The sequence below is a fragment of the Sebastes fasciatus genome, unplaced genomic scaffold (assembly GCF_043250625.1).
Source record: "Sebastes fasciatus isolate fSebFas1 unplaced genomic scaffold, fSebFas1.pri Scaffold_41, whole genome shotgun sequence".
In the NCBI taxonomy this organism is placed as follows: Eukaryota; Metazoa; Chordata; class Actinopteri; order Perciformes; family Sebastidae; genus Sebastes; species Sebastes fasciatus.
Window position 1 is genome coordinate 1 of NW_027428229.1, and position 22,500 is coordinate 22,500.

The 22,500-nt window shown below is 36.0% G+C and overlaps 1 protein-coding gene and 1 pseudogene across 1 annotated transcript in view; one reads left to right on the plus strand and one right to left on the minus strand.

Moving 5' to 3' along the window:
• Window positions 1-210: 210 nt before the first annotated feature.
• Window positions 211-22,500, plus strand: part of LOC141763780 (glutamate receptor ionotropic, NMDA 3B-like) — a 38,749-nt pseudogene continuing 16,459 nt past the window's right edge.
• The window catches only part of LOC141763779 (uncharacterized), a gene marked incomplete at its 5' end in the record, with an annotated part of 26,985 nt that continues 5,714 nt past the window's right edge, over window positions 1,230-22,500 (minus strand). The window contains one exon of the mRNA XM_074628511.1: window positions 1,230-1,625. Coding sequence (XP_074484612.1) covers window positions 1,230-1,625 — 396 coding nt within the window. The remainder of the gene's footprint in view (window positions 1,626-22,500) is intronic.

Below are 22,500 nucleotides of genomic sequence, written 5' to 3' on the forward strand. Positions count from 1 at the left end.
CTCCTCCTCCTCTCCTCCTCTCCTCTCCTCCTCCTCCTCCTCCTCCTCACCTCCTCTCCTGTCCTCCTCTCCTCCTCTACTCTCCTCTCCTCCTCTCCTCATCTCCTCCTCCTCTCCTCCTCCTCTCCTCTTGTGTATTTGGGAGCACCTCCCTCCCTCCCTCCAGCAGCAGCAGCAGCAGCAGCAGTGTGTCTCGGTGTTACCGGCGGAGCGGCAGAGCGATGCTGAGAGCGCGGCAGGATGTCTTTCACCTCCTCTTCCTCCTCCTCCCTGGTCCCGGACTCTCAGAACCTTCAGAACCTTCCTCCTCCTCGTGCTCCTCCTGCAGCTCCTCCTCGTGCCTCCGTGTCTCCTCCACCCGGAGCCGTGCCACCTCCTGGCTCAGATCGGTCACTCGGTGCGCGTCGGTGCGCTCCTCCCGGCGCAGCGGGCGGCTCGTGTCCGGGTCCAGGGCGGCGCTGAGCCGCGCGGCGGCCGCGATGAGGCAGGACCGGGACCGGAACCGGGACCGGGACCGGGATATGGACCGGGACCGGGACCGGAACCGGGACCGGGATATGGACCGGGACCGGGACCCGGAGCGGGACCGGGACAACTTTCTTCCCTACAACTTGAGCCTGGAGCTGGTCTCCCGGCAGCCCGCCGCCGCGGACCCGGAGTCTGTGTTCCGGTGCGCGTGCCAGGGCGTGGTGGTGCAGGGGTCTCCGCCGTGCTCGCCTTCCCGCAGAGCCGCGAGGAGCTGCTGCAGGTCGACCTGCTGGCCTCCTTCCTGGAGATCCCGTTCCTCAGCGTCATTGAGACCGGAGAGCCGCTCCACACTCAGGTAAGACCTGCAACAGGTAAGACCCCCCCCACAGGTGAGACCCGCAACAGGTAAGACCTGCACTCAGATGAGACCCGCAACAGGTAAGACCCCCCCCACAGGTGAGACCCGCAACAGGTAAGACCCCCCCCACAGGTGAGACCCGCAACAGGTAAGACCCCCCCCACAGGTAAGACCTGCAACAGGTAAGACCTGCACTCAGATGAGACCCGCAACAGGTAAGACCCCCCCCACAGGTGAGACCCGCAACAGGTAAGACCTGCACTCAGATGAGACCCGCAACAGGTAAGACCCCCCCCACAGGTGAGACCCGCACTCAGGTGAGACCCCCCCAGACCCGCACACAGGTGAGACCCCCACCTCTCTGAGACCACACCTGGACCCGGCGCGGCCACGTGTCCCTGGTTCAACCCGTGTTTATCTGGTCAGCCCCGGTCTGGGGGGTCTGTGTGGTCTGGGGGTCTGGGGTTGTCCGGGGGGTCTGGGGGTCTGGGGGGTCTGTGGTTCTGGGGATCTGGGGGTCTGTGGGGTCTGTGGTTCTGTGGGTCTGGGGGGGTCTGCGGGGGGTCTGTGGTTCTGGGGGTCTGTGGTTGTGGTTCGGGGGGTCTGGGGGGGTCTGTGGTTCTGGGGGTCTGTGGTTGTGGTTCGGGGGTCTGGGGGGGTCTGGGGGTCTGTGGTTCTGGGGGTCTGGGGGGGTCTGGGGGTCTGTGGTTCTGGGGGTCTGGGGGGTCTGGGGGGTCTGGGGGTCTGTGGTTCTGGGGGTCTGTGGTTGTGGTTCGGGGGGTCTGGGGGGTCTGGGGGTCTGGGGGGGTCTGGGGGTCTGTGGTTCTGGGGGTCTGGGGGTCTGATGTGACCCGGTTTGACCTTTCTGATGGAGGTTTCTGGTCTCAGAGCATCAGTGACCTGTTGATCCAGATTATATTTATATTTTTATATTTTTTTATATTTTTTTCTCTCAGCTGAAATTAAATCAGCAAGAAAACTCAACAACAGTGAGAAACCTGGAAACCTGGAAACCTGGAAACCTGGAAACCTGGAAACCTGGAAACCTGGAAACCTGCTATCTCCAGGTCCTCTAGCTGAGAATATATAATATAATATAATATAATATAATATAATATAATATAATATAATATAATGTAATATAATATAATATAATATAATATAATATAACATAATATAATGTAATGTAATATAATATAATATAATATAATATAATGTAATGTAATATAATATAATATAATATAATGTAATGTAATATAATATAATATAATATAATGTAATGTAATATAATGTAATATAATATAATATAATATAATGTAATGTAATATAATATAATATAATATAATGTAATATAATATAATATAATATAATATAATATAATGTAATGTAATATAATATAATATAATATAATGTAATGTAATATAATATAATATAATGTAATGTAATGTAATGTAATGTAATGTAATGTAATGTAATGTAATATAATATAATATAATATAATATAATGTAATGTAATATAATATAATATAATATAATGTAATGTAATGTAATGTAATGTAATGTAATGTAATGTAATATAATATAATATAATGTAATATAATATAATGTAATGTAATGTAATATAATATAATGTAATGTAATGTAATGTAATATAATATAATATAATATAATGTAATGTAATGTAATGTAATATAATATAATATAATGTAATGTAATGTAATGTAATATAATATAATATAATATAATATAATATAATATAATGTAATATAATATAATATAATATAATGTAATATAATATAATATAATATAATATAATGTAATATAATATAATATAATATAATATAATATAATGTTGTGGCGGTGCACCAGTGATGCGTTTTACATCGACCAACCAGAACTGAAGGGGAGACACTTTGTTCCACATCTCCTTTCTTTATTCTGTCTCTTCTTCACCTTTAAACTGGTTCTCCTTTCTTTATTCTGTCACTTCTTCACCTTTAAACTGTTTCTCCTTTCTTTATTCTGTCTCTTCTTCACCTTTAAACTGTTTCTCCTTTCTTTATTCTGTCACTTCTTCACCTTTAAACTGTTTCTCCTTTCTTTATTCTGTCACTTCTTCACCTTTAAACTGGTTCTCCTTTCTTTATTCTGTCACTTCTTCACCTTTAAACTGTTTCTCCTTTCTTTATTCTGTCACTTCTTCACCTTTAAACTGTTTCTCCTTTCTTTATTCTGTCACTTCTTCACCTTTAAACTGTTTCTCCTTTCTTTATTCTGTCACTTCTTCACCTTTAAACTGGTTCTCCTTTCTTTATTCTGTCACTTCTTCACCTTTAAACTGTTTCTCCTTTCTTTATTCTGTCACTTCTTCACCTTTAAACTGTTTCTCCTTTCTTTATTCTGTCACTTCTTCACCTTTAAACTGTTTCTCCTTTCTTTATTCTGTCACTTCTTCACCTTTAAACTGTTTCTCCTTTCTTTATTCTGTCTCTTCTTCAGCTCTTAATAGTTTAATCAGGATGATGTGTTCAGGCTCAGCTGGGAAACATCATGTTCAACACAATGACTATCGGTCGTCTCTGTAATGCTGATGTCACACCAAGTCTGACATCACAACTAAAATATCTATGTATAGGTATATAGATAGATGTATCTATAGATATATATATATATCGATAGATATATCTATCTATAGATATATCTATCGATATATCTATCGATATATCTATAGATACATATATCTATCTATAGATAGATCTATCTATAGATAGATCTATCTATAGATAGATCTATCTATAGATATATCTATAGATAGATACCTATCGATATATATCTATCGATATCGATATATATCTATCTATCTATAGATAGATATATCTATCTATAGATATATCTATCTATAGATATATCTATCTATCGATAGGTATCTATCGATAGATAGATATATCTATAGATAGATAGATATATCGGCAGGTTTGATTTGATTTGTCCCCCAACGACCCAGAGAATCCAGCATTTCCTGCTGGAGGCTTTCAGAGTAAAAGCCTGAGTGTTTGTTGATGAGATTATCTCTGTTAAAGGTTTCCTTGTTTTTAATAATTGAACAACTGGGACACGATTTAATCTGCCCTCTGCTCATCTTTATATATTTATATATATATAAATGTGTCCTCGCTGATTAAAGCTCTGCTCACTTTAAACTCTTCAGGTTCAGTTCTGCTGCTATGAATGGAGTTTGGTTGTGTGGTGAAGAACAGTCGGTGCAGTGAGAGGAACTATTTATTGTTGAAGGACAGTCGGTGCAGTGAGAGGAACTATTTATTGTTGAAGGACAGTCGGTGCAGTGAGAGGAACTATTTATTGTTGATGACAGTCGGTGCAGTGAGAGGAACTATTTATTGTTGAAGGACAGTCGGTGCAGTGAGAGGAACTATTTATTGTTGATGACAGTCGGTGCAGTGAGAGGAACTATTTATTGTTGATGACAGTCGGTGCAGTGAGAGGAACTATTTATTGTTGAAGGACAGTCGGTGCAGTGAGAGGAACTATTTATTGTTGAAGGACAGTCGGTGCAGTGAGAGGAACTATTTATTGTTGAAGGAGAGTCGGTGCAGTGAGAGGAACTATTTATTGTTGAAGGACAGTCGGTGCAGTGAGAGGAACTATTTATTGTTGAAGGAGAGTCGGTGCAGTGAGAGGAACTATTTATTGTTGAAGGACAGTCGGTGCAGTGAGAGGAACTATTTATTGTTGATGACAGTCGGTGCAGTGAGAGGAACTATTTATTGTTGATGACAGTCGGTGCAGTGAGAGGAACTATTTATTGTTGAAGGACAGTCGGTGCAGTGAGAGGAACTATTTATTGTTGAAGGAGAGTCGGTGCAGTGAGAGGAACTATTTATTGTTGAAGGACAGTCGGTGCAGTGAGAGGAACTATTTATTGTTGAAGGAGAGTCGGTGCAGTGAGAGGAACTATTTATTGTTGAAGGACAGTCGGTGCAGTGAGAGGAACTATTTATTGTTGATGACAGTCGGTGCAGTGAGAGGAACTATTTATTGTTGAAGGACAGTCGGTGCAGTGAGAGGAACTATTTATTGTTGAAGGAGAGTTGGTGCAGTGAGAGGAACTATTTATTGTTGAAGGAGAGTTGGTGCAGTGAGAGGAACTATTTATTGTTGAAGGAGAGTTGGTGCAGTTAGAGGAACTATTTATTGTTGAAGGAGAGTTGGTGCAGTGAGAGGAACTATTTATTGTTGATGACAGTCGGTGCAGTGAGAGGAACTATTTATTGTTGAAGGAGAGTTGGTGCAGTGAGAGGAACTATTTATTGTTGAAGGACAGTCGGTGCAGTGAGAGGAACTATTTATTGTTGAAGGAGAGTCGGTGCAGTGAGAGGAACTATTTATTGTTGAAGGACAGTCGGTGCAGTGAGAGGAACTATTTATTGTTGAAGGACAGTCGGTGCAGTGAGAGGAACTATTTATTGTGGAAGGACAGTCGGTGCAGTGAGAGGAACTATTTATTGTGGAAGGACAGTCGGTGCAGTGAGAGGAACTATTTATTGTTGAAGGACAGTCGGTGCAGTTAGAGGAACTATTTATTGTGGAAGGACAGTCGGTGCAGTGAGAGGAACTATTTATTGTTGAAGGACAGTCGGTGCAGTGAGAGGAACTATTTATTGTTGAAGGACAGTCGGTGCAGTGAGAGGAACTATTTATTGTTGAAGGAGAGTCGGTGCAGTGAGAGGAACTATTTATTGTTGAAGGACAGTCGGTGCAGTGAGAGGAACTATTTATTGTTGAAGGACAGTCGTTGCAGTGAGAGGAACTATTTATTGTTGAAGGAGAGTCGGTGCAGTGAGAGGAACTATTTATTGTTGAAGGACAGTCGGTGCAGTTAGAGGAACTATTTATTGTTGAAGGACAGTCGGTGCAGTTAGAGGAACTATTTATTGTTGAAGGACAGTCGGTGCAGTGAGAGGAACTATTTATTGTTGAAGGACAGTCGGTGCAGTTAGAGGAACTATTTATTGTTGAAGGACTGTCGGTTTAGTTAGAGGAACTATTTATTATTGAAGGACAGTCAGTGCAGTGAGAGGAACTATTTATTGTGGAAGGACAGTCGGTGCAGTTAGAGGAACTATTTATTGTTGAAGGACAGTCGGTGCAGTGAGAGGAACTATTTATTGTTGAAGGACAGTCGGTGCAGTGAGAGGAACTATTTATTGTGGAAGGACAGTCGGTGCAGTGAGAGGAACTATTTATTGTGGAAGGACAGTCGGTGCAGTTAGAGGAACTATTTATTGTTGAAGGACAGTCGTTGCAGTGAGAGGAACTATTTATTGTTGAAGGAGAGTCGGTGCAGTGAGAGGAACTATTTATTGTTGAAGGACAGTCGGTGCAGTTAGAGGAACTATTTATTGTTGAGGACAGTCGGTGCAGTGAGAGGAACTATTTATTGTTGAAGGACAGTCGGTGCAGTGAGAGGAACTATTTATTGTTGATGACAGTCGGTGCAGTGAGAGGAACTATTTATTGTTGATGACAGTCGGTGCAGTGAGAGGAACTATTTATTGTTGATGACAGTCGGTGCAGTGAGAGGAACTATTTATTGTTGAAGGACAGTCGGTGCAGTGAGAGGAACTATTTATTGTTGAGGACAGTCGGTGCAGTGAGAGGAACTATTTATTGTTGAAGGACAGTCGGTGCAGTGAAAGGAACTATTTATTGTTGATGACAGTCGGTGCAGTGAGAGGAACTATTTATTGTTGATGACAGTCGGTGCAGTGAGAGGAACTATTTATTGTTGAAGGACAGTCGGTGCAGTGAGAGGAACTATTTATTGTTGAAGGAGAGTCGGTGCAGTGAGAGGAACTATTTATTGTTGAAGGACAGTCGGTGCAGTGAGAGGAACTATTTATTGTTGAAGGAGAGTCGGTGCAGTGAGAGGAACTATTTATTGTTGAAGGACAGTCGGTGCAGTGAGAGGAACTATTTATTGTTGATGACAGTCGGTGCAGTGAGAGGAACTATTTATTGTTGAAGGACAGTCGGTGCAGTGAGAGGAACTATTTATTGTTGAAGGAGAGTTGGTGCAGTGAGAGGAACTATTTATTGTTGAAGGAGAGTTGGAGCAGTGAGAGGAACTATTTATTGTTGAAGGAGAGTTGGTGCAGTTAGAGGAACTATTTATTGTTGAAGGAGAGTTGGTGCAGTGAGAGGAACTATTTATTGTTGATGACAGTCGGTGCAGTGAGAGGAACTATTTATTGTTGAAGGAGAGTTGGTGCAGTGAGAGGAACTATTTATTGTTGAAGGACAGTCGGTGCAGTGAGAGGAACTATTTATTGTTGAAGGAGAGTCGGTGCAGTGAGAGGAACTATTTATTGTTGAAGGACAGTCGGTGCAGTGAGAGGAACTATTTATTGTTGAAGGACAGTCGGTGCAGTGAGAGGAACTATTTATTGTGGAAGGACAGTCGGTGCAGTGAGAGGAACTATTTATTATTGAAGGACAGTCGGTGCAGTTAGAGGAACTATTTATTGTGGAAGGACAGTCGGTGCAGTGAGAGGAACTATTTATTGTTGAAGGACAGTCGGTGCAGTGAGAGGAACTATTTATTGTTGAAGGACAGTCGGTGCAGTGAGAGGAACTATTTATTGTTGAAGGACAGTCGGTGCAGTTAGAGGAACTATTTATTGTTGATGACAGTCGGTGCAGTGAGAGGAAATATTTATTGTTGAAGGAGAGTCAGTGCAGTGAGAGGAACTATTTATTGTTGAAGGACAGTCGGTGCAGTGAGAGGAACTATTTATTGTTGAAGGACAGTCGTTGCAGTGAGAGGAACTATTTATTGTTGAAGGACAGTCGGTGCAGTTAGAGGAACTATTTATTGTTGAAGGACAGTCGGTGCAGTTAGAGGAACTATTTATTGTTGAAGGACAGTCGTTGCAGTGAGAGGAACTATTTATTGTTGAAGGACAGTCGGTGCAGTGAGAGGAACTATTTATTGTTGAAGGACAGTCGGTGCAGTTAGAGGAACTATTTATTGTTGAAGGACAGTCGGTGCAGTTAGAGGAACTATTTATTGTTGAAGGACAGTCGGTGCAGTGAGAGGAACTATTTATTGTTGAAGGACAGTCGGTGCAGTTAGAGGAACTATTTATTGTTGAAGGACTGTCGGTTTAGTTAGAGGAACTATTTATTATTGAAGGACAGTCAGTGCAGTGAGAGGAACTATTTATTGTGGAAGGACAGTCGGTGCAGTGAGAGGAACTATTTATTGTGGAAGGACAGTCGGTGCAGTTAGAGGAACTATTTATTGTTGAAGGACAGTCGTTGCAGTGAGAGGAACTATTTATTGTTGAAGGAGAGTCGGTGCAGTGAGAGGAACTATTTATTGTTGAAGGACAGTCGGTGCAGTTAGAGGAACTATTTATTGTTGAGGACAGTCGGTGCAGTGAGAGGAACTATTTATTGTTGAAGGACAGTCGGTGCAGTTAGAGGAACTATTTATTGTTGAGGACAGTCGGTGCAGTTAGAGGACCTATTTATTGTTGAGGACAGTCGTTGCAGTGAGAGGAACTATTTATTGTTGAAGGAGAGTCGGTGCAGTGAGAGGAACTATTTATTGTTGAAGGACAGTCGGTGCAGTGAGAGGAACTATTTATTGTTGAGGACAGTCGTTGCAGTGAGAGGAACTATTTATTGTTGAAGGAGAGTCGGTGCAGTGAGAGGAACTATTTATTGTTGAAGGACAGTCGGTGCAGTGAGAGGAACTATTTATTGTTGAGGACAGTCGTTGCAGTGAGAGGAACTATTTATTGTTGAAGGACAGTCAGTGCAGTGAGAGGAACTATTTATTGTTGAAGGACAGTCGTTGCAGTGAGAGGAACTATTTATTGTTGAGGACAGTCGTTGCAGTGAGAGGAACTATTTATTGTTGAAGGAGAGTCGGTGCAGTGAGAGGAACTATTTATTGTTGAGGACAGTCGTTGCAGTGAGAGGAACTATTTATTGTTGAAGGACAGTCGGTGCAGTGAGAGGAACTATTTATTGTTGAGGACAGTCGTTGCAGTGAGAGGAACTATTTATTGTTGAAGGAGAGTCGGTGCAGTGAGAGGAACTATTTATTGTTGAAGGACAGTCGGTGCAGTGAGAGGAACTATTTATTGTTGAGGACAGTCGTTGCAGTGAGAGGAACTATTTATTGTTGAAGGACAGTCAGTGCAGTGAGAGGAACTATTTATTGTTGAAGGACAGTCGTTGCAGTGAGAGGAACTATTTATTGTTGAAGGACAGTCGTTGCAGTGAGAGGAACTATTTATTGTTGAAGGACAGTCAGTGCAGTGAGAGGAACTATTTATTGTTGAAGGACAGTCGTTGCAGTGAGAGGAACTATTTATTGTTGAAGGACAGTCGTTGCAGTGAGAGGAACTATTTATTGTTGAAGGACAGTCGTTGCAGTGAGAGGAACTATTTATTGTTGAAGGACAGTCAGTGCAGTGAGAGGAACTATTTATTGTTGAAGGATAGTCGTTGCAGTGAGAGGAACTATTTATTGTTGAAGGACAGTCGGTGCAGTGAGAGGAACTATTTATTGTTGAAGGACAGTCGGTGCAGTAAGGGAACTATTTATTGTTGAGGACAGTCGTTGCAGTGAGAGGAACTATTTATTGTTGAGGACAGTCGGTGTAGTTAGAGGAACTATTTATTTTTGAAGACAGTCTGATGTTGCTGATTCAGTTTGACAGGTGATGACATCACAGTGAGGACAGCTGATGATCTGATCAATGATGTTATTGACGATCAGAGCAGCAGTTATTGATGATTTGTCGGAGGTGATCATGGTTCTGATGAGTGTTTGTGAGACAGACTGTCGTCTCTCTGCTGTTACACTCAGCCTGACGGTGAAATAAGTGAATCCTTTAATCCCTCTGAAGACGAGCAGCAGGATTAGTTTCCCATCATGCCTCAGTGGCGTCTTTTTGTTTGACCTCAGCAGGTTTTATTTCACCTCTGAGGTTGAAACACAAACATCAACACTAAAAATACCTCAGCAGCTCTGATCTCCACCGACCAATCAGCTGCTGTCAGGATGATGATGATGCACCGATCCAACGCTTCACATACACCCACAAGACATATATACATACAGTACATATATACAATATATATACATACACTACATATATATATATACACATATATATATATATATACAGTACATATATATATATATATATATACATATATCCATACACTACATATATACAGTATATATATATATATACATATATACATACAGTACATATATACAGTTTATATACATACACTACATATATATATATACATATATACATACAGTACATATATATATATATACATATATACATACACTACATATATATACACATATATACATACAGTATATACAGTATATATACATACACTACATATATATACACATATATATACAGTACATATATATATATATATACATATATCCATACACTACATATATACAGTATATATATATATATACATATATACATACAGTACATATATACAGTGTATATACATACACTACATATATACAGTATATATACATACACTACATATATACAGTATATATACATACAGTACATATATATATATACATATATACATACAGTACATATATACAGTGTATATACATACAGTACATATATACAGTATATATACATACAGTACATATATATATACATATATACACTACATATATACAGTATATATATATATATATACATACCATACATATATACATACAGTACTTATATATATATATATACATATACATACAATACATATATATACATACAGTACATACATATATACATACAGTACATATATATATATACATATATATATATACATACAGTACGTATATATATACATACAGTACATATATACAGTATATATATACAGTACATACATATACTGTACATACAGTACATATATATATACATACAGTACATATATATATACATACAGTACATACATACAGTACATATATACAGTATATATATATACAGTACATACATATATATACATACAGTACATATATATACATACAGTACATATATATATATATATACATACAGTTCATATATATATACACACAGTACATATATATATATATACATACAGTACATATATATATATACAGTACATATATATATATACACACATATATATACATACAGTATGTATATATATACATACAGTACATATATATACATATATATATACATACAGTACATATATATACATACAGTACGTATATATATATACACACAGTACATATATACAGTATATATATATATACAGTACATACATATATATACATACAGTACATATATATACATACAGTACATATATACATACAGTACATATATATATACATACAGTTCATATATATATATATATGCACACAGTACATATATATATATATACGCACAGCACATATATATATATATACAGTACATATATATATACACATATATATATACATACAGTATGTATGTATATATATATACATACAGTATGTATGTATATATATATATATATACACACATATATATACATACAGTATGTATATATATATACATACAGTACATACATATATATACATACAGTACATATATATATACATACAGTACATATAAATATACATACAGTACATATGTACTTATATATATATATAAGTATATACATACAGTACATATATATATACATACAGTACGTATATATATACACACAGTACATATATACAGTATATATATATATACAGTACATACATATATATACATACAGTACATATATATACATACAGTACACATATATATATACATACAGTTCATATATATATATACACACAGTACATATATATATACATACAGTTTATATATATATATACAGTACATATATATATATACACATATATATATATACAGTATGTTTATATATATATGTATATACATACAGTACATATATACAGTATATATATATACAGTACACATATATATACATACAGTATGTATGTATATATATATATACATACTGTACATATATATATACATACAGCACATACATATATATATACATACATACAGTACATATATATACATACAGTACATACATATATATATACATACAGTACATATATATATACATACAGTACATATAAATATACATACAGTACATATATATGTACTGTATGTATATATATACATACATACAGTACATATATATATACACATACATACAGTACATATATATATACTTACAGTACATATATACATACAGTACATACATATATATACATACAGTACACATATATATACATACATACAGTACATATATATATATATATACGTACAGTACATATATATATACACATACATACAGTACATATATATATACTTACAGTACATATATACATACAGTACATACATATATATACATACAGTACACATATATATACATACATACAGTATATATATATATATATATATATATATATATACATACAGTACATACATACATATATATACATACAGTACATATATATATATACATACAGTACACACACATATATATATATATATATATATATATATACATACAGTACATATATATACATACAATACATATATATATATATACATACAGTACATATATATATATACATACAGTACATATATATATACACATACATACAGTACATATATATATACTTTCAGTACATATATACATACAGTACATACATATATATACATACAGTACACATATATATACATACATACAGTACATATATATATATATATATATATATATATACATACAGCACATACATATATATATACATACAGTACATATATATATACATACAGTACACACACATATATATATATATACATACAGTACATATATATATACATACAGTACATATATATACATACAATACATATATATATACATACAGTACATATATATATATACATACAGTACATATATATACATACAATACATATATATATACATACAGTACATACATATATATATATATTACATATATATATATACATACAGTACATATATACAGTATATATATATATATATACATACAGTACATATATATATATACACATACAGTACATATATATATACATATATATATATATATACATACAGTACACATATATATATACATACAGTTCATATATATATATACACACAGTACATATATATATACATACAGTTTATATATATATATATACAGTACATATATATATATACATATATATATATATACATACAGTATGTATATATATATATGTATATACATACAGTACATATATACAGTATATATATATACAGTACACATATATATACATACTGTACATATATATATACATACAGCACATACATATATATATACATACATACAGTACATATATATACATACAGTACATACATATAAATATACATACAGTACATATATATATACATACAGTACATATATATATACACATACATACAGTACATATATATATACTTACAGTACATATGTACATACAGTACATACATATATATACATACAGTACACATATATATACATACATACAGTACATATATATATATATATATACGTACAGCACATATATATATACACATACATACAGTACATATAAATATACATACAGTACATATATATATATACTTACAGTACATATGTACATACAGTACATACATATATATATATACAGTACACATATATATACATACATACAGTACATATATATATATATATATATATATATATATATATACGTATAGTACATATATATATACACATACATACAGTACATATATATATACTTACAGTACATATATACATACAGTACATACATATATATACATACAGTACACATATATATACATACATACAGTACATATATATATATATATATATATATATATATATACATACAGTACATAGATATATACATACAGTACACATATATATATATATATATATATACATACAGTACATATATACATACAATACATATATATATATATACATACAGTACATATATATATATACATACAGTACATATAAATATACATACAGTACATGTATATATACATACAGTACATATATATATATATACACATACATACAGTACATATATATATATACTTACAGTACATATATACATACAGTACATACATATATATACATACAGTACACATATATATACATACATACAGTACATATATATATATACATACAGTACATACATATATATACATACAGTACATATATATATACATACAGTACACATATATATATATATACATACAGTACATGTATATATATATACATACAGTACATATATATACATACAATACATATATATATATACATACAGTACATGTATATATATATATTTATATATATATATATATACTTACAGTACATATATATACATACAGGTTCTGATCGTATCAGTGAGGTTCTGATCGTATTAGTGAGGTTCTGAGGTTCTGATCGTATCAGTGAGGTTCTGATCGTATCAGTGAGGTTTTGAGGTTCTGATCGCATCAGTGAGGTTCTGATCGTATCAGTGAGGTTCTGAGGTTCTGATCGTATCAGTGAGGTTCTGATCGTATCAGTGAGGTTCTGAGGTTCTGATCGTATCAGTGAGGTTCTGATCGTATCAGTGAGGCTTTGAGGTTCTGATCGCATCAGTGAGGTTCTGATCGTATCAGTGAGGTTCTGAGGTTCTGATCGTATCAGTGAGGTTCTGATCGTATCAGTGAGGTTCTGAGGTTCTGATCGTATCAGTGAGATTCTGATCGTATCAGTGAGGTTCTGAGGTTCTGATCGTATCAGTGAGGTTTAACTGGTTTAACTGGTTTAGCCTCATTTTAGACTCCCTTCATTAGGAGTCTTAACGAGACTCCCTCGTTAGGAGACTTGACGAGACTCCTTCGTTAGGAGAGTTGACGAGACCCCTTCGTTAGGAGACTTGACCAGACTCCCTCGTTAGGAGACTTGACGAAACTCCCTCGTTAGGAGACTTGACCAGACTCCCTCGTTAGGAGACTTGACGAAACTCCCTCGTTAGGAGAGTTGACCAGACTCCCTCGTTAGGAGACTTGACGAAACTCCCTCGTTAGGAGACTTGACCAGACTCCCTCGTTAGGAGACTTGACGAAACTCCCTCGTTAGGAGAGTTGACCAGACTCCCTCGTTAGGAGACTTGACGAGACTCCCTCGTTAGGAGACTTGACGAGACCACTTCGTTAGGAGACTTGACGGGACTCCCTCGTTAGGAGACTTGACGAGACCCCTTCGTTAGGAGACTTGACGAGACTCCCTCGTTAGGACACTTGACGAGACTCCTTCGTTAGGAGACTTGACGAGACCCCTTCGTTAGGAGACTTGACAGGACTCACTCGTTAGGAGTCTTAACGTGACTCCCTCGTTAGGAGACTTGACGAGACTCCCTCGTTAGGAGACTTGATGAGACCCCTTCGTTAGGAGTCTTGACGAGGCTCCCTCGTTAGGAGACTTGACGAGACCCCTTCGTTAGGAGACTTGACGAGGCTCCCTCGTTAGGAGACTTGACCAGACTCCCTCGTTAGGAGTCTTAACGAGACTCCCTCGTTAGGAGACTTGACGAGACCCCTTCGTTAGGAGACTTGACGAGACTCCCTCGTTAGGAGACTTGACGAGACTCCCTCGTTAGGAGACTTGACGAGCTGATAATTAGCTGCTGACGCTTCAGTCTCTGCAGGCTGATGAACAGACTGCTGATAGCGTATCAGACTGATCCCAGACCAGCTGGAGACCCTTTATTAACCACACACTGAGCCCTGAGCTGCCTTCAGGCTCTCAGACGTCAGTGGGAAACATTTCCAACAGATAACACAAATAAGAAATCTTTCTATTCAGTATAAAAACTAAAGTAGGTTACAGATGAGACTCACTTATTTATTCCTGTGACATCACACACTAACTGAGGAATAACAAATTCCTGTTTTCACCTCATCTCAAGGTCATCTCTTCTTCTGCTGAGAGGAATCAATATCAACGTGTCTGTCAGGAGGCAGATTAGACTCAATCCTCAATAAAGATGATGATGATAATCAGCAGAATGTTGAGTAAACTATATCACTTATGAATTATAAATAACTTTCTAGGTTGTTTTTGTGGATATGACCTTGAACTTACGGGTAACGATAGTGTTTCTGGTAACCAGGTAAGCAGTCTGTCGTCATTCGGTTTATCTTGTTCAGAGTAAAGCGGCGTCTGCGTCTCTGGAAACCTTAAACGTTTTATTTCTCATCGGTTACATCAGAGTGATGTTATTATATGATGATATTCTCCCCAGAGAGCTGAGCTGGGTGGTGTGTTGATGAAATCCTCTGGCCGTGTTGACAGTTTGTGTTTCCTCTCAGTGACTCAGTGGAAGTGTTGTTGCTCACTTCTTCTTCTTCTTCTTCTGGGGTTGTTGTTGTGTTTCAGGGTGAAATAAATCCTTCTCTGATGAAGTGAAAACATTTCTTTACTGTTTAGAAACTCTTTGATCAGAGGAGGATTATCCTGCCACCTCTCTGCTGTCACTCCCACTCGTCTTCTCTTCTTTCAGCCTGTTTCTCCACGCTAACACCAGCTGGGTGCTGTTGGTTTGAAATGGTTGGTCGTCTCTCTGACGGACAGATGAGGATAAAGTGTTTCTGCAGACAGACACGGCTCTGATTTATTCGGTCTGTGAGAAGCTCGGAGGAAGTTACAGGTTTACGCAATACTGCAAGAAAAAATAGACAAAAAGATATTCATCACCTTCAGCACTGCAAAGAAAACTCAAGACACTCACACACATGAATAAACCAGCCTGTTCTCTTCCACCGTTCAAAGCTGTACCTATGAAAAGTAATACACTGTAATTCATATATATCCCATGAAATCAATTCCTATGTAATCCACGTAGTAGGGAACCAGGTAGTATAAAGAACGGCGAACACCACGTAGGGAGGAGGTCGGGGTGGATGGGTGGGTCTAAAAACACCAGAGTTTCACCAGGAGACCCACATTGGTGCCCCGTGTGAGGCCAGGAGACCGATGTTGGTGCCCCGTGTGAGGCCAGGAGACCAACGTTGGTGCCCCGTGTGAGGCCAGGAGACCAACGTTGGTGCCCCGTGTGAGGCCAGAAGTCAACGTTGATTTATTTGTCACGAAACTTCTGAACTTAAGTTACAGAACTTCTGGAGTTATTTTAACCCAAACCACCATCTTTACCTGAACCTAACTAAGGAGTTTTATTTTGAAAATACTGCATGTCACGTGTTGCTATAACTATAACTATAACTATAACTATAACTATGACTATGACTATAATTATAACTAGTTATAGTTATATTTATCTATAACTAACTATAACTAGTTATATGTATATATAAATATGACTATAACTATAACTGTAACTGTAACTATAACTAGTTATAGTTATATATAAATATGACTATAACTGTAACTATAACTAGTTATATTTATTTATAAATATGACTATAACTGTAACTATAACTAGTTATATTTATATATAAATATGACTATAACTAACTGTAACTATAACTAGTTATATTTATATATAAATATGACTATAACTGTAACTGTAACTAGTTATATTTCTCTATAAATATGACTATAACTGTAACTATAACTAGTTATATTTCTATATAAATATGACTATAACTGTAACTAACTATAACTATAACTAGTTATATTTATATATAAATATGACTATAACTGTAACTGTAACTATAACTAGTTATATTTATATATAAATATGACTATAACTGTAACTGTAACTATAACTAGTTATATTTATATATAAATATGACTATAACTGTAACTGTAACTATAACTAGTTATATTTATATATAAATATGACTATAACTATAACTGTAACTATAACTATAACTAGTTATATTTTTATATGACTATAACTATAACTGTAACTGTAACTATAACTATAACTAGTTATATTTATATATAAATGACTATAACTATAACTATAACTAGTTATATTTATATATAAATATGATTATAACTGTAACTATAACTAGTTATATTTATATTTAAATATGACTATAACTTTAACTGTAACTAACTAGTTATATTTATATATAAATATGACTATAACTGTAACTATAACTATAACTAGTTATATTTATATATAGATATGACTATAACTCTAACTGTAACTATAACTAGTTACATTTATATATAAATATGACTATAACTGTAACTGTAACTATAACTAGTTATATTTATATATAAATATTACTATAACTGTAACTATAACTATAAGTAGTTATATTTATATATAAATATGACTATAACTGTAACTGTAACTATAACTAGTTATATTTATATATAAATATGACTATAACTGTAACTGTAACTATAACTATAACTATAACTAGTTATATTTATATATAAATATGACTATAACTGTAACTGTAACTATAACTAGTTATATTTATATATAATTATAACTATAACTGTAACTATAACTATAACTAGTTATATTTATATATAAATATGACTATAACTGTAACTATAACTAGTTATATTTATATATAAATATGACTATAACTGTAACTGTAACTGTAACTATAACTAGTTATATTTATTTATAAATATGACTATAACTGTAACTGTAACTATAACTAGTTATATTTATATATAAATATGACTATAACTGTAACTGTAACTGTAACTAGTTATATTTATATATAAATATGACTATAACTGTAACTGTAACTGTAACTAGTTATATTTATATATAAATATGACTATAACTGTAACTGTAACTATAACTAGTTATATTTATATATAAATATGACTATAACTGTAACTGTAACTATAACTAGTTATATTTATATATAAATATGACTATAACTGTAACTATAACTAGTTATATTTATATATACATATTACTATAACTGTAACTGTAACTATAACTAGTTATATTTATATATAAATATGACTATAACTGTAACTGTAACTATAACTAGTTATATTTATATATAAATATGACTATAACTGTAACTATAACTAGTTATATTTATATATACATATTACTATAACTGTAACTGTAACTATAACTAGTTATATTTATATATAAATATGACTATAACTGTAACTATAACTAGTTATATTTATATATAAATATGACTATAACTGTAACTGTAACTATAACTGTATATATTTATATATAAATATGACTATAACTGTAACTATAACTAGTTATATTTATATATACATATTACTATAACTGTAACTGTAACTATAACTAGTTATAGTTATATATAAATATGACTATAACTGTAACTGTAACTATAACTAGTTATATTTATATATAAATATGACTATAACTGTAACTATAACTAGTTATATTTATATATACATATTACTATAATTGTAACTGTAACTATAACTAGTTATATTTATATATAAATATGACTATAACTGTAACTGTAACTATAACTAGTTATATTTATATATAAATATGACTATAACTGTAACTGTAACTATAACTAGTTATATTTATATATAAATATGACTATAACTGTAACTGTAGCTGTAACTTGGTAAGATATCATAGGAAGTGTTGTATGAGGAAATGTTGTAATAAATACATTCACCAATCACAGAAACAGCAACATTAAAACGTTAAGTGGACATTAAAATGTTGAATACATTGAGGGGCCTGACTGAGAGAGATTCAGAGACCCTAAATGGAACCGGAACAGGTGGACTCGGGTCCCTCCTGGTGCCGGACCTGTGAGGGGAACTCACCGCTGAACGCTTGGTGGCCAGAACTTGATGGAAAAATGGATATTTACAGTTTAAAATGTAGCCTGACATGCTATATAGGTGTCATGTAAAGTTCAGTTCCTCCTGTACTCACCGTACCAGTCTGGCTTCAGGAAACAACACAGTACCATCACGGCTTCCCTGAAAGTTGTTAATGACATCATTTAACTTTGACTTTAATACAAACTATATAACTCAAAGTAATAAATACGTGGTATACGGCGTATTCCCGGTTAGGAGGATCTGCTCGTTGCTCACTGTTAAACAAGATGTTCCCGGGAACGTGAAGGTCGAGCCCATATTTTCTAACCCTGTTGCCAGAATAATGAAAAACAGCATCTCAAACTATCTAAATAATAAATATCTCGTATTTAAAGTCTGTCTTGCTCATGCATCTGTGGCTGGAGTGCACTGCGTGCCGTTTCATGGCATCTTTAACAGTCGTTGATTATGATCAGAAGTTAATCACAACAAGTGGCCTCATTATGGTAAATGGACTTGAACTTATATAGCGCTTTTCTAGTCTTCCGACCACTCAAAGCTTTACACTACATGTCAGCATTCACCCATTCACAGACACATTCATACACTGATGGCAGAGGCTGCTAAGGTGCCAGCTTTGCCCATCAGGATCTATTCTAAATACTCATTCACACACCGATGGCTATGCCTTCGGGAGCAATTTGGGGTTAAGTGTCTTGCTCAAGGACACATCGACATGTGACCCGGAGCAGCCGGGGATCGAACCACCGACCTTCCGATTGGTGGACAACCTGCTCTACCCTCTGAGCCACAGCCGCCCTCGATTATGTGTCTGTAGCTGATGTACGTCCGTTCGTTACTGGTGGAGGCTGCGCAGCCATCGGCCGCTATCAGAGCCCACTTCCACTGTTTACGATAGTTTGTAAAACTTCCTATCGGAGCCCACTTCCACTGTTTACGATAGTTTGTAAAACTTCCTATCAGAGCCCACTTCTACTGTTAACGATAGTTTGTAAAACTTCCTATCGGAGCCCACTTCCACTGTTTACGATAGTTTGTAAAACTTCCTATCAGAGCCCACTTCTACTGTTAACGATAGTTTGTAAAACTTCCTATCGGAGCCCACTTCTACTGTTTACGATAGTTTATAAAACTTCCTATCGGAGCCCACTTCCACTGTTAACGATAGTTTGTAAAACGTCCTATCGGATCCCACTTCCACTGTTAACGATAGTTTGTAAAACGTCCTATCGGAGCCCACTTCCACTGTTTACGATAGTTTGTAAAACTTCCTATCAGAGCCCACTTCTACTGTTAACGATAGTTTGTAAAACTTCCTATCGGAGCCCACTTCTACTGTTTACGATAGTTTGTAAAACTTCCTATCGGAGCCCACTTCCACTGTTAACGATAGTTTGTAAAACGTCCTATCGGAGCCCACTTCCACTGTTAACGATAGTTTGTAAAACGTCCTATCGGAGCCCACTTCCACTGTTTACGATAGCTTGTATAACGTCCTATCGGAGCCCACTTCCACTGTTAACGATAGTTAGTAAAACGTCCTATTGGACCCCACTTCCACTGTTAATGATAGTTTGTAAAACGTCCTATCAGAGCCCACTTCCACTGTTAACGATAGTTTGTAAAATGTCCTATCGGAGCCGATTCATCGGCCAGAACGATTCACCAGTCGGCCTCGAGTCTAGAACCAAACTCCTGGACAGGGACTGGGTTGACCTGGAGTTCCCAGGGTGAGAGGCAGCGGCGTCTTTATGTGAATACAGAGAGATAAATACTGAGACACAGAAGCTGACTGTTGAACAGCAGTCCAAGAGAACCTCCATCACCAGGAGGAACAACTGGCCTGATCTGAATCCGACAGGTGTTTGTTGTTGGACTTCTGTGCCCGTCGTGGATCGTCCATAGACTCTGTGGTGGTTCTTAAGTGTACCTGGCACCAGAACACCTGAGGCCAGACTGACTGTCATCAGATCTGTGCTCATCAGTTTGTTGTAACTATATTTCTAGTGTGTTGTCTAATAGGTGTTTCTGTTTTAGTTCTTTTTTAAATGTGACGTACGTGATGTTCAAGTGGTGAAGGTGTTGATATAAAGTGTTATCATCATATTTCTGCTAAAGATGAAACTGTAGAAACATCTGCAGAAACATCTGCAGTAAAGTCGCAGTGAGACTGGAAGTGTCTCTAAACACCATCAGCTACTCTGCTCTCAGCACTTCAGCTGATTGAAGTCCTCTACATCACTTTCTTCTTCTCTATAAAGCCGAAAAAATCACAGCAGCTGTTCTCCCAGCAGGCTTTGCTCTCCCAGCAGCAGGAAGCTGCTTCATGAACAAACTCCTCCTCTGGACACAGCTAGCTTCAAGCTAACATCTACCTTCAAGCTAGTTGCTATATACCCAGGAAAGGGTATAAGGGTATATAAGGGTATACCCGAAGGAACAGGTAGTTACTATTATACTATAATATACCCGGGTATACTCGAAGGAACAGGTAGTTACTATTATACTATAATATACCCGGGTATACTCGAAGGAACAGGTAGTTACTATTATACTATATTATACCCGGGTATACTCGAAGGAACAGGTAGTTACTATTATACTACATTATACCCGGGTATACTCGAAGGAACAGGTAGTTACTATTATAGTATAATATACCCGGGTATACTCGAAGGAACAGGTAGTTACTATTATACTATATTATACCCGGGTATACTCGAAGGAACAGGTA